Below are 12,500 nucleotides of genomic sequence, written 5' to 3'. Positions count from 1 at the left end.
ATCATATCCATGTGTTAGTATAGCCCTCTGAAGTCAACGTGGCATTTAATAGTGTGTGTGTGTGTGTGTGGGGTGGTGGTGATGTCATCCCCCACGGTAACACACACACACTCAAACGAGCACGGGGTGGTGGGCAGTGTGCCGGCCTCTTTACTGAAAGTCCAGCTGAGGGCGTGCAGGGGTGTGAAAACGGCCTTTTACGCCGTCACACTACCTAAAGCCCCATTAGTCCCCATCGCCCCACTGGGACTCGTCTGCTCAGGGCTCAGAAAGCTAGCGTTTCACAGTCACACACACACACACACACACACACACACGCGCGCACACACGCGCACACACGCGCACACACACACACACACACACACACACACACACACACATACAAACAAACACACATACACACATACAAAAACACAAACACATGCAAGAGGATGTTTGCAGAAATTGGCGAATGAGTGTGTGTGAAACACAACCACACGTGGTCACATGTGTACAACCACACAGACACACAACACACCAACACACACGCACGCGTGCTGCGCCACCAGCCTGCTTTGTAAGAGGACCCTGCCTAACCCTGCCCTCCTCCTCCTCCTCTCGGCTCTCCTCTCCCCTCTCACACTGAGGTGGCGGCTCGCCTGCCTTCCTTCCTCAGGGCCCGCGGCCGAGACACAGAGCGCACTAATACTGGTCACTGAGCAATCTCACTCATCCCAGAGAGAGAGAGAGAGATAGAGAGAGATCAAAAACACAGAGAGAAGAAAAGAACGAGGGATACTGAGTGAAAAATAGACTTCAGAGTGGCACCGATCAGGCGAATACTTTAGCCACTAATCTTAACGGCGATAGCAGTGTTCCCCACCCAAATGCTTTTACTCAGATTCTCAAATTCACTTCTTCCCACTTTGCCTCCATTTTGTCTCTATAAGGTGAAAAGGCATTTAAGATATTGCCAGCCACAAAAGAAATAAGGGAACGAAAGAACGGAAAAAAAGAATTCAACGTAAAATATAGAGCACCCCTTGTGACGGCATATTGATTCTCCTTCACAGCAATTTTTTAAAAACAATCTTGCGTGCTGTCATACAAATAGCACAGCAGAATACATCTCGCAGGTACCTTATTTGGTTTCCATATAAATCTCTCCTCGCCCTGCTCTCTTTACATATGCCGCTTTAATTTATTTTGAAATGATTTTGTGGGAGAGAGAGAGGGTGAGTGTTCCTGACATGAAGTATTTACACACTCGCTCACACAGAACCATTCCTCCCACACAAATTTGCTACACAAACACACACACACACACACACACACACATACACACACACACAAATACAAGCATAGACTACCATATTCATACTCACATACATTCAAACACATACATACACAGACGTGCCCCCCAGCCCCCCACCCCACACACACAGACACACACACACACACACACACACACTGGAGTGATGAATAAAAGGCGATGGGTCTCGGGGGAGCCGTGGAGCAGAATGTGGCGTGTGGAGCAGCTGGACCTCGGCGTGGCCCCCGTCCCGCGGCCCATGGGCTGGGAGGAAGTCCTCCACGCTGGGGCTTACCGCGCACAGATGGGAGGGAGGAGAGACAGGGCCATTACCGTGGTGGCTGAGCATGATTTAAAAGGAGGAAACAGGAGGCTCGGTCCTCTTTCATTTCTTTAGCCTTTTTTTTCTCTCTTTGGTCTGTCTCTCAGCACAGGGCTATCTGCTGAAAAAATATCGCAGTTTTTTTCTCTCTCTTGCTCTTAGCGAGTTTAGCTGTCACATGCCACTGTAGGGCCACACAGTGTTGTTTATGGTGACACAAGCACTCATAAACCCACCCACAAAAAAAGGCATGCCACTACTATTAAACAGTGTGAGCATAATAATAATAATAATAATAATAATAATAATAATAACAAAGAATAAATACTATATTTTTTTATCAATATTTATTATAAGACATATAAATAAACATGAATACTTTCCCTTTAGATTTTTTCCATTCAAAAGTCCAAAGGCTTAAAAACACAATATAGCATTAAAGGCCTCTCAAATCTCATATTTCAAGTGCTTACAAACACCCACCCCCCTCCCCACACACACGTACACATGAAAGAAAATTGCTATACATTTTTGACAAATGTAATCAACGTTGTTGCGAGTACATAGGGCCATGCATAAATGCATGAGGAGGACTAGCTGCTTCCCCTCTGTGTTAGCTCGGCATTAGCTCTTTAACCGCCCCTCATCAACAGCCCCCAGCACTTTAGCTACGTCTACTTTCAACAGCGAAAGAGGGAGAGAGCGAGAAAGAGAGAGAGAGAATTGCCTTGATGCATATCGAAAGGTGACATCAAAGCAACATACATGAAGAGACAGAGAGACACATTTTTTTCCCCAACAGCATCGCTTCATTAATGTACACACTGAGCATCACATGGCAAATCATAAAAAAGTATTCAAGCTGAAGCCAAAAAGTGTTTTGCAAGCAGCCACACACACACACAAACACACAGATTCATAACTCTCAACACTCTCCATGATCACTCACAGAAGTCTGGTTCTTAAATAACAAGGATCATTGTTAAATAACAATTTTTAAATGAAGAATGATGAATTATTCTTAAATAAGAGGACTATTTTTTTGTTAAAAGAAGAAAGGTTCTTGAATATGAAGTGGGATTTTTATAAACACTGTCAACCTTGAGAGATGAACAGCTGAGGCGATGGGACGCATTGGAAATGAAAGAGTTAAACAATCCTAAATAAAACAAAGTGACCTGATGACAGTCCGAAGTGGACAGGGTCAGGGTCAGGGTGAGGAGGGGAGGAGGAGACCCTGCTCAGCACAATGCCATCACACGCTCGCAGAGAAACAAGAGGAGGAGAGAAGGATAAAAAAAACAGAGAGAGAGAGAGAGAGAGAAAGAGAGAGAGAGAGAGAGAGAGAGAGAGAGAGAGAGAGAGAGAGAGAGAGAGAGAGAGAGAGAGAGATGGAGGGCTTACCTCAGGCAGGTAGAGGAATGCGGGGGGACACTGTAGGGTATGAGGTAGCATCCCTGCACCGGACAGCAGAAGACAGCCCGAGTTGGCCATGGAGCACAGCGTGGGATAGCGGGATGCTTTGCGCATTGGAAGAGGATCCTTTTCTCTCTCTCTCTGGCTCTCTCTCTTGCAAGCAAGCAGACACGCGCACGGATCTCTCTCCCTCTCTTTCACTTGCTCTCCTTCTCACTCACTCTTCCTGCTCTCTCCTCCTTTTCGCTGGCAGAGTGCAGAGTCCTCCCCCTCTCTCTCTCTCTGTGTCTTGCGCTCTTTCGTTCCCTTCCGCCCGGGTCTTTCCCTCTCTATTGTGGCGGTATTGTGTTTTCTTTTCTTTTTTCTCCCCTCGCCTGTGAGAGAGGGCTTTTCTTTGGCAGGGTGTCCCTCTGTTCAAGTGAATGAGCACGTCAGCGTGCAGCCAGTGTGTGAGTGGCTTCTCTCTATCTTTCTCTCTCTCTCTCTCTCTTTCTCTCTCTCACACACACACTCTCTGTCTCTCTCTCTCTCTCTCTCTCTGTGCTATTCCCTGTGTTTACTTTGAGTGTGCTAAAAGCCAACATAAGCATTCACACACAGAAAAAGGGGAGGATCTGTGAGAAGCAGAGAGGAGGAGGAGAGGAAGAGAGACGAGAGGGGGAGGGAAGCTGAGGGGGAGGATTCAGTGTGCCGGTCTGGATGTGTGTGTGTGTGTGTGTGTGCACGCGTGAGTGTGCGTGAGTGTGTACTGTCTGTGTGTGTGTGTGTGTGTGTGTGTGGCAGCTTGTATGAGGGGGTATCATAGGTTGGAGGGGGAATAGGACAATGGGGGAGGTGGGGTTTTATGATGAAGTCCCCTGTGTAGTGGCAGCAGTAGTGGCGGTGGTGTGCGCGCACGTGTGTGTGTGTGTGTGTGTGTGTGTGTGTGTGTGTGTGTGTGTGTGTGTGTGTGTGTGTGTGTGTGTGTGTGTGTGTGTGTGTGTGTGTGGGGGCTTGATGAAGTCCCTTGAGAGTTCTCTCTTCAAAGGGGTCCGGCTGCTTAACAGAGGGATAAGATGACATCAGACCAGCTGATCCTGGACCTCAGCATCTCCCGGCACGCGGCCGGCTGCCTTTTAATTGCAATCCCTCCATCTCTCTCTCTCTCTCTCTCTGTCCCTCTCTTGCCATCTCTCCCTCCCCCCCTCCCCTCCCCTCTGTCAGAGCCCCAGGGCTGGCACACTCAGGAAAACCACCAAACTGTCCCGGCCGACCAGCGCGCCAGCTCTCAAGGACACATGCATACAGCACGCTGCATCTCATCTGCACACATGAATGAATGAATGAGCGCGTGACTGTCCGAAATGACTGAATGAGTGTATGAATAAAGATGTATTCAAAAAAGCTCGAAAGGGCTCAAAATAGAAAGGTCACCCACTCCCAGGAGAAGCCTCCGCAATTCTGTTTCATCAGTCCATCCATTTATCTATCTGTCCATCCTGCTCACAGATTTGTGTACGCACATAAATATTTGAAAAGTTAACATATTAACATGTTGACCAGGGTGGCGATCCTGGATAGATCATCTGAACAGAGTGCATGGTTAATTAAGGACGAAGGGGGAATAGGAGGACGGAGATAAACACATTCAGCTTAACTCTTAGGAGAGCGCTGCTGGTCGTTCTGCGGTGCTCAGTGTGTGCTGCTGTCATTCATGTGATCTAGTCGCATTGGCTGGCGCTCGCGCGGCTCCCGGAACAGCTTGAGGCACCGCGGGACTGCGGCATGCTAACGCCGGGCGTTTGGTCGCGTTCCCGACACGAAGCCCTGATAATGACTTCCTTCCGCGGCAGACACCGGCGGAGCACAGCACGGTAGCGAGGGAGGCCGGCGCACAGCTCGGACGCGGTCATTCACAAGGCAAAGAACACACTAAACGCCAGGATGCGATCAGACCCTCACAGCACACATTCCCCTCCTGCTCAGACACTTCATCCAATATACAATATAGCGTCTCATTACGACTCATTCATTAAAATGGGATTTTAAAAAGGGGGGTGACATGTTTATTTCAGGTTTATTTCAGGTTGAATTCAGGTTAGCTTTTACATAATTCATGATTAAGTGTTATTTTCATTCTGACAGACAAGGCTTGTAAATATTGACTGACTGTTAATTTTTTATTGACTATTTGAAGAGGGTGAATAACAGCAAACGGTCTTGTTGATAGATTAAATGGTTCCGCTGTGGCCCTTTGTTGTGTCTGATGTGCTGTGTCATATTCTAACGTCTTGTGTTATACTGAGCTTAGCTTTGCTGCTTTGTGCCCTGTGTTAAACTACGCCAAGCTGTTCTGCATTATATTAAAGCATCATTTGATTCTCTGGGCTTTGCATTTTTCAGCAATATGCTTGCTAATGTTATTTTGTTATGTGCTGGTTGTGTTATGTTTGTGTAATAATCTAATGTGTTGCTTTGTATATGTGCTTAGCTGTGCTTCTCTTTTGTTATATTATAATAATGTGCTGCTCTGTGATGTGCCTGACTGCTCTGTTTTCTGTCACACTGCCCAGCATGCAGTGTGTCTGTACCATGCTGTGTGGCACTGCTGTGTGTGTGTGTGTGTGTGTGTGTGTGTGTGTGTGTGTGTGTGTGAGAGAGAGAGACAGAGGGAAAGAGCAAGAGAGACTGTATGTATGTGTGTGTGTGTGTGTGTGTGTGCTGCAGGGAGAGCATGTTTCTGCTGCTCAGCCTGTCGTCTCTTGGCCCTGGGCTTACCCTCACACACTCATGAAACAGACGATGGCAACTCCCTCTTTAACACAGCCCCAGCCCCCATCCTTCTCGTTTACCTCTGACTACCTTTCTACCCCCCCATGCCCCCCGCCCCCCTCTCTTCTGGCTCCTTCCCCCACCCCACAGTTAATAATTCAAATGAAGCTCCTTCACCTCGCTCGCCTTCAAAAAGCCTGATTTCTATTTCCTCTCCCCGGCTTCTCCGGCAAGTTCTAAATCAAAGCCGTCAGACTTGTCAGACAGTGCTTTTACTCGCGGGGCAGATCCTCGCCCGAGATGTGAAGTTGAAGAGGCAGGTGGCAATTACTATCAGCGATGAAGGAGCTCAAGATCACAGCCGCTATCACTGACATTACCACAATTATCATCACCATCATCGTCATCATCATCATCATCATCATCATCGTCAACATGAGTGTAATCATCAGTCCCAATACCATTGTCATCATCCACATAATCATCATCATCCTCCTCACCATCATCTTCATCAGTGTCACAGCCATCAAACCATAGCAACTCATGTCTCTCCTGGGTGCTTTAATTGCCTGGTCTGAATTAGCCATAGGGGGCACCCAGGCCCATTAACAAAGCCAAACGGCTGTGTGCTTCCAGTGGCTGTAATCTGCAGTGGTGTGGGGGGAGAAAAAAAAAACACATTTATGGATCCCTATCAGCCGGAGCATGGAGCTGTCAGGGTTTGCCATTAAAAAAACTCAGTGTGACTGTCAAACACTTTAATGGGCTGCGATAGCTGGGATGATTTTGCCTGTTTTAGTGATGAGGTCTGTTAAAGGGAGGCCTCGGCCGTGAGCCTGGGAATGTGTGCATGTATGTGTGAATGTGTGTGATTGAGTGTGTGCATGTGTGTGTGTGTAAGTGCATGTGTGTGTGTGTATGTGTTTGGGGGGCAATGGGGGGGGGTCTTGGAGGTGGATGAAAGCCCATCACACGTGCTGGCTGCAGCGTCAGCAGGAACAGCCCAGGCAGTAATGGGACACAGACAATTTGAGGCACATTGTTGTTTTCCGCTGCACACCGTCTTTTTATTCTCCGTGATCAATATTGATCTCCATCTATCTCCGAACACCCCCTCCCCCGACCAACACCCACAACCGCACACAAACACACCGTCACAAAGACAAAAATGCACACACACACACACACACACACACACAAACAAACCCGACCCCCTCCTGCCCCAAATTATTGTGTACATTTATTATCTGTGACACAGTAAATTAGTCTGGGAATGCAGCCCCCATTGAGAATCACTCAGGCTCTCTCTCTTGCTCAGATCCCTCTATCTCTATCTCCCTCCCCCCCAACTCTCTCTTGCTGTCTCCATCTCCGCTGGGGCAGTGGCGTGTCAGTGCTACTCGGGTAAACAATGCACTTTAGCTTCCGCCTGTGTGCGTAATGAGAAAGCGCTTTGTAACGCAGCAGTGTGATGCACTGTGTGTATATGTGTGTGTGTGTGTGTGTGTGTGCACGTGTATATTTGTTTGTATGTGTGTGTGTGTGTGTGTGTGTGTGTGTGTGTTGAGAGTTTGTGTAAGAAGTGGAGCTCTGCGGTAGCTCAGTAACTTCATGCGGGTCTGCTTCCATCCTTCCCTTTTCCTCCTCTTCCTCCTCCCTCTCTTCATCCTTCATTCCTCCAGTGCCACTGCCAGCCACCACCCTCACGTACACACACACACACACACACACACACACACACACACACACACACACACACACACACACACACACGCCAGCACAAGAAAACACATACACGCACACACACACACACACATGCCAGCACAAGCACACACACACACACACACACACGCACACACACACTCACATGCCAGCACAAGCACACACACACACACACACACAGGCCGCCACCAACACCACGGCTGGCTGGGAACATCTGTCTACCTGCCAGACAGAGTCATGCTGCAGCTGCCTCTCTTCTGCAGGGAGCGAGTTGGGCAGGAAGGCCTTCAGAATGCCTGACCCAGGAAGACACTACCCTGCCTGGGTAGAGAGCCACAGACAGCCCCCTCTGAGGGGACCATCATCATCTTCATCTGTGGAGCGCACTTTATGAAGTGGAAGGCTGTGCGGTTTGGGGAGGCGAATTTAAGAGAGAGGGAGGGACTGCGGTTAATTAAAGGTTCTAGCATATCACAGCGATAGCCCACCAGCAGGGACGCCTTATCCCATTTTTAATCAGTGCCTGGTGGAAATCGCCCTCCTCTGAAGCCCCCTCTCGTCTCTCTCCCCCATGTGTGCCTCTGTTCTTGTGCTTGTCTGGGCTTTAACAGGGCATCTCCGGGGCCTGGTGCCCTGTCCTAGAGCTTGCGATTCGGCCTTTAAAAAAACCCTCTTTCGTCTCTCCTCAGCTCCTCTTCCTCTCAAAGCCTCCCCTTCGCCCCTCCAGGGCTCCTCTCCGACTTCAGTTCGGCTCTCACATCTCGTCCTAAAAGGCGGATCATACTGGATTTGGATGATTTGAGTGAATTCACATGGCATCTGTTTTGAATCAAGACTGCAGAAATTATTTATGACTTTATTTTTAACTTTGGCTGTTATGCACTATGCACTTTGCATTTTTTATGTATGTTTTCAAACCTTTTTTGTAGGCAGCTCATGCCACGATATTATGAGATCAAATGAGGATGGAAAGAGCGTAAATATTACTAGCTCCCAAGCGTGCATGTCAACACTATGGAAACTACAGCCAGACATCATTTTGCAGCATATTTACAGATGCAGACATCAACATCTACTGTATTAACCACCACACGGTGCAACACAACATTTCCTCTAAAATTTTCAGCAACAATTTCTCCCACTAGAAAGTGTGCAAGAACTGATTTTCAAGTCACACATCCCCATTCCCCACATCCCCTTTTCCCCGAATATCTATTGGCTCTGTGCTTGAGTATGCTTTGAGAGATTCCTCTCCCTCCTTTTCTCTCTCTCTCTCTATCTCTCTCTCTCTTCACATCCTCAGTCGTGTCAGAACCCCCAGAGAGGCTCCCAGTGGCCCCCTGCAGTATGTGACAGCTCCCCCAGTCCCCACAGCAGAAGCAGCAGCCGCAGCAGCAGCAGCAGCAGCACAGGCAGCGGTGGAGCGGGTTGTGGTGGCAGTAGCAGCCCGCGCTTCCCCTCCGAGCACCTAATCGCGCCAACACGCCACTCCTCTCATTACATCCTCACTGCATACGGGAGGTGTGAGTAATTACAAGCGCCTCTGCCACGGGGAGAGGCTAGCATCACACACAGTGTGGAGGAGGAAGGGTGGAGTGGGGATGTAAAGAGAGGGAGAGAGAGAGAGAGAGGTGGAGGAGAGAGACAAAAAAGCAATAGTGAAAGACAAAAAAAGAAGAGAGAGAGGGAAAGTAAAGGAAAGAGGGATGGAGATGGGGTGAGTGCAAAATAGAGATAGAAGGAAAAGAAAGAGAGGGGGGTGGTGGAGTGGAAACGCCTGAGTGAAAAGGAGCGAAAAAGGAGTGAGAATCCCACTCTCTCATATGTGCTATCTCTCTCTGGCAAATGAGCTGCGTTTGTCTGGCAGAGTGCTGGCTTGTCTTTAGGCTGAGTGTTGCTGGAGTAGCAGCCTGCCTCCGAGACACAGAAAAACCAGCAAAGTGGTGATACATTCATTAGGCTGCCCCCCCCTCTCATTTCTCTCCTCTCCTCTCTCTCCCTCCTTTTTGTGCATTGCCTCTCTTGATGCGTGGTGTGGAAACGCCGTGAGCTCATCACAGAGCAAGGGGAGCTGTTATTGTAAATGGATTCTGATACAGTGCTTGGGTATTATATGATGTCATTCATCCTCATTTTTTCTCTTTCGTTCTCTCGTTCTGTCTGTTTCTCTCGCCCTTTTTTTTGTTCGGGCGGCCCTGGCACATCTCACAATCACGGCTTCTTTATTGCAAACTAATGCCGCCGCTGCTAGGATCAGCAGGTTGGAGCCACACATCACTCACCTGGGAGAAAGAGGGGGAGAGAGAGAGAGTGAGTGAGCAAGAGAGAGACAGAGAAAGAGCGGGAGAGAGTGAGATGTGTGTGAGAGAGAGAAATAGAGAGAGGGAGAGAGCAGGAGAGAGAGAAAGAGAGAAAGAAAGAGACAAACATTCTGACCGTACAAGGTGCTGCAGTGCAGATGCCAGAGGGGCAGGGTCTCTACACACTCAAGACTCTCGCACACCCTCACACACACACACACACATGCAATCACATGGAGACACACACACACACACACGCACACACATGCAGATACACTCACACACACTAATTAAAATCACCAGTCATCTCAAAGAGAAACACAACACCAGATGAGAAAGAGACCAAGGAAGAGAGAGATCAAGGAAGAAGTACAAAGCCAGAGAGAGAGAGAGAGAGAGAGAGAGAGAGAGAGAGAGAGAGAGAGAGAGAGAGAGAGAGAGAGAGACATGCACTCACATGGTGCTGGCGAGGGGCGAGGCGAGCACGTCAATACCGAGAGCTTTTACTGCACAACTCCACCCCTCTGCACTGCCTCAGGCCAACAGACCTCAGCTAAGAGCCTTGCATAGTGTGCTCCATGTCAGCACTGAATGGATGGATGTGTGTGTGTGTGTGAGAGAGAGAGAGAGAGAGAGAGAGAGAGAGAGAGAGAGAGAGAAGAGAGAGAGAGATGAACATGTGTGGAGTGGGTGAGGAATACGGAGGGAGCAGTACTGTGTGCAAGTGTGTGTGTGTGTGTGTGTGTGTGTGTGTGTGTGTGTGTGTGTGTGTGTGTGTGTGTGTGTGTGTGTGAGTGCGTGAGAGAGAGATAGATGTGTGTGGGTATGTGTTATGTTGTGTGAGTGTGTGTGTGTGTGTGTATGTGTATTTACAATATCAGTGATTCCTTTTGGGAATGTGCATTTGTATGTGTGTGCATGCATGTGCATCTAAGTGAATATGTACAGTATGCACGTGAATGTACAGTAAGTGCATACCGGTGTGTTTGTGTGTGTGTGTGTGTGTGTTTGTAGGGATAGGGGTTGTGAAAATCCAGGGAGAGTTTTTGAGGGCATTAGAGGGGTCAGAAAGAGACGAGACCTGGAGGTCAACGGCAGTTAGCTGCAGCACAGCCCTGAGAGGGAGTGTGTGTTCATGTGCATGTGTGTATGCATGTCTGTGTACACATGTGACTTTGCATATGTCTGTGTGTTCATCTTTCTAGACAGATGTACAGTTGTGTATGTGAAAATAAGCTTCTGTTTTTATAAGCTTCCTATGCCAACCTGACACAACGTAGCAGCAAGGTATGGGCTCAAAACTTAAGGGCTCATGAAGTCCCTGACTAAGTCAACTACATCATCAGGTCAGTCTTCTCATCATAAGAGAATCATTGAGCATTGAAAATGGTGGTGACTTGACCAGAGCGGTCCACTCTGGATCCTTTCACCATCAGGAGGTCTGCTCTGACTGTAACCTTACACCTGCCTGCCACTGGCACAGTGGTCTCTCTGCACAGGTCAAAAGGTCGCCCAGCTGGACAGAGAGAGTGCAACTCTCGTCAATACGACATGCTCTGACACGTGCTGACAACGCAGACGCCATGTCGAAACGCTCTTACAGATGCGGGATGACAACGTGTGAGAACTCCCAAGGAGCCTATCAGGTTCAAAGAGCGCCTGACGGCCGAGGTACACCGGACCAACGATTGAAGCGGAATGTTCGCCGAAAATATGCTGTAACAATTAGCCTCCAGTATAATCAATGGAAATAAATAAATAAATAAAAATAGTCCCATATTCTATTCTATTTCTACTTTTTTTGTCTGATGCTTCTGCTCTGAGTAAACTCTGCACGTTCAGTATGGAGGTACGGGCATGGTGGAGCAGCGGTAACGGCAGCACTAATTCCCAAACCCGCTGCTGCGAGTCTGTGTCGCATTGGATAAAAACATCTGTTAAATATCAGTCATCTTAAGTATTAACTTTTAAGATGCTGTCCATTTCAAAAATGCTTGTAGATTCCCGTGTTTTTCACACAGCTTCCAATTTAGCTGCAAGACATAAGGGGTTTTTACTTCACCAACAAAACATGCTATGACGGCAATATGAATGCTTCAAATATAAGAAACACCTGATCTAAAGATTAATATTTCAGCATGTCTGACTCGGCTTTCCCATGTATGCGCCCCTGGTCTGCTGTCTACCATGACTTATGAGAGGCAAGGCAGCTCTGAGGAAAACTTAGTGGAGAGCAAGGCCACTCCATAGGCCCAACTCTGACTTGATGATTTCAGACGGCGAGGAATCTAGCCATATCGATCGCACATTTTCCTATGCTTGTTTGTGTGAATGATGATTTCTGAAAAGGCAAAAAACAAGGACCTGAAACAAGTGGGTGACATGCTATTGGGACCAGGCTTAATATATCAACAACACTGTTCTCTTCCCAAATGGGTATTTTGGGGGGGAAAAACATAAAAGTCATAGAAAAAACCAGGCCAAATCTCTCTAAATATCATTTGTGCTGCAAAGAGAAATGCTATTCTATTTATCTGGCCTAATATCCTTGGTTTTACAGGTTTCAGCTCAGCAGTACTGCAGTATATCAACTCCATAGCTGTGTTCACATTACTAGTGTGTGGGTGTGAGTGTACAAACAAAGTTGGTGTGTTTACTTCACCTCCCTGGTCAGTTAGCTATTACCTGCAGGATCCGC

At 48.0% G+C, this 12,500-nt stretch overlaps 1 protein-coding gene across 6 annotated transcripts in view; it reads right to left on the bottom strand.

Moving 5' to 3' along the window:
- The window catches only part of LOC121704547 (RNA binding protein fox-1 homolog 3-like), a 414,719-nt gene that overhangs the window by 90,625 nt on the left and 311,594 nt on the right, over positions 1 to 12,500 (bottom strand). The window contains exon 1 of one of the 6 annotated variants that reach the window (XM_042084839.1): positions 3,018 to 3,286. The exons of the other annotated variants lie outside the window; for them this stretch is intronic. Within the exon in view, the coding sequence (XP_041940773.1) occupies positions 3,018 to 3,143 (126 nt within the window). The 5' untranslated portion in view covers positions 3,144 to 3,286. Of the gene's footprint in view, positions 1 to 3,017; positions 3,287 to 12,500 lie in introns of those variants that run through there. 6 annotated transcript variants of the gene reach the window in all.

Source organism: Alosa sapidissima, chromosome 3 (assembly GCF_018492685.1).
Source record: "Alosa sapidissima isolate fAloSap1 chromosome 3, fAloSap1.pri, whole genome shotgun sequence".
NCBI lineage: Eukaryota > Metazoa > Chordata > Actinopteri > Clupeiformes > Clupeidae > Alosa > Alosa sapidissima.
Note: the sequence above shows the minus strand (reverse complement) of the source record. Positions and strands in the feature narration are given on the sequence as shown.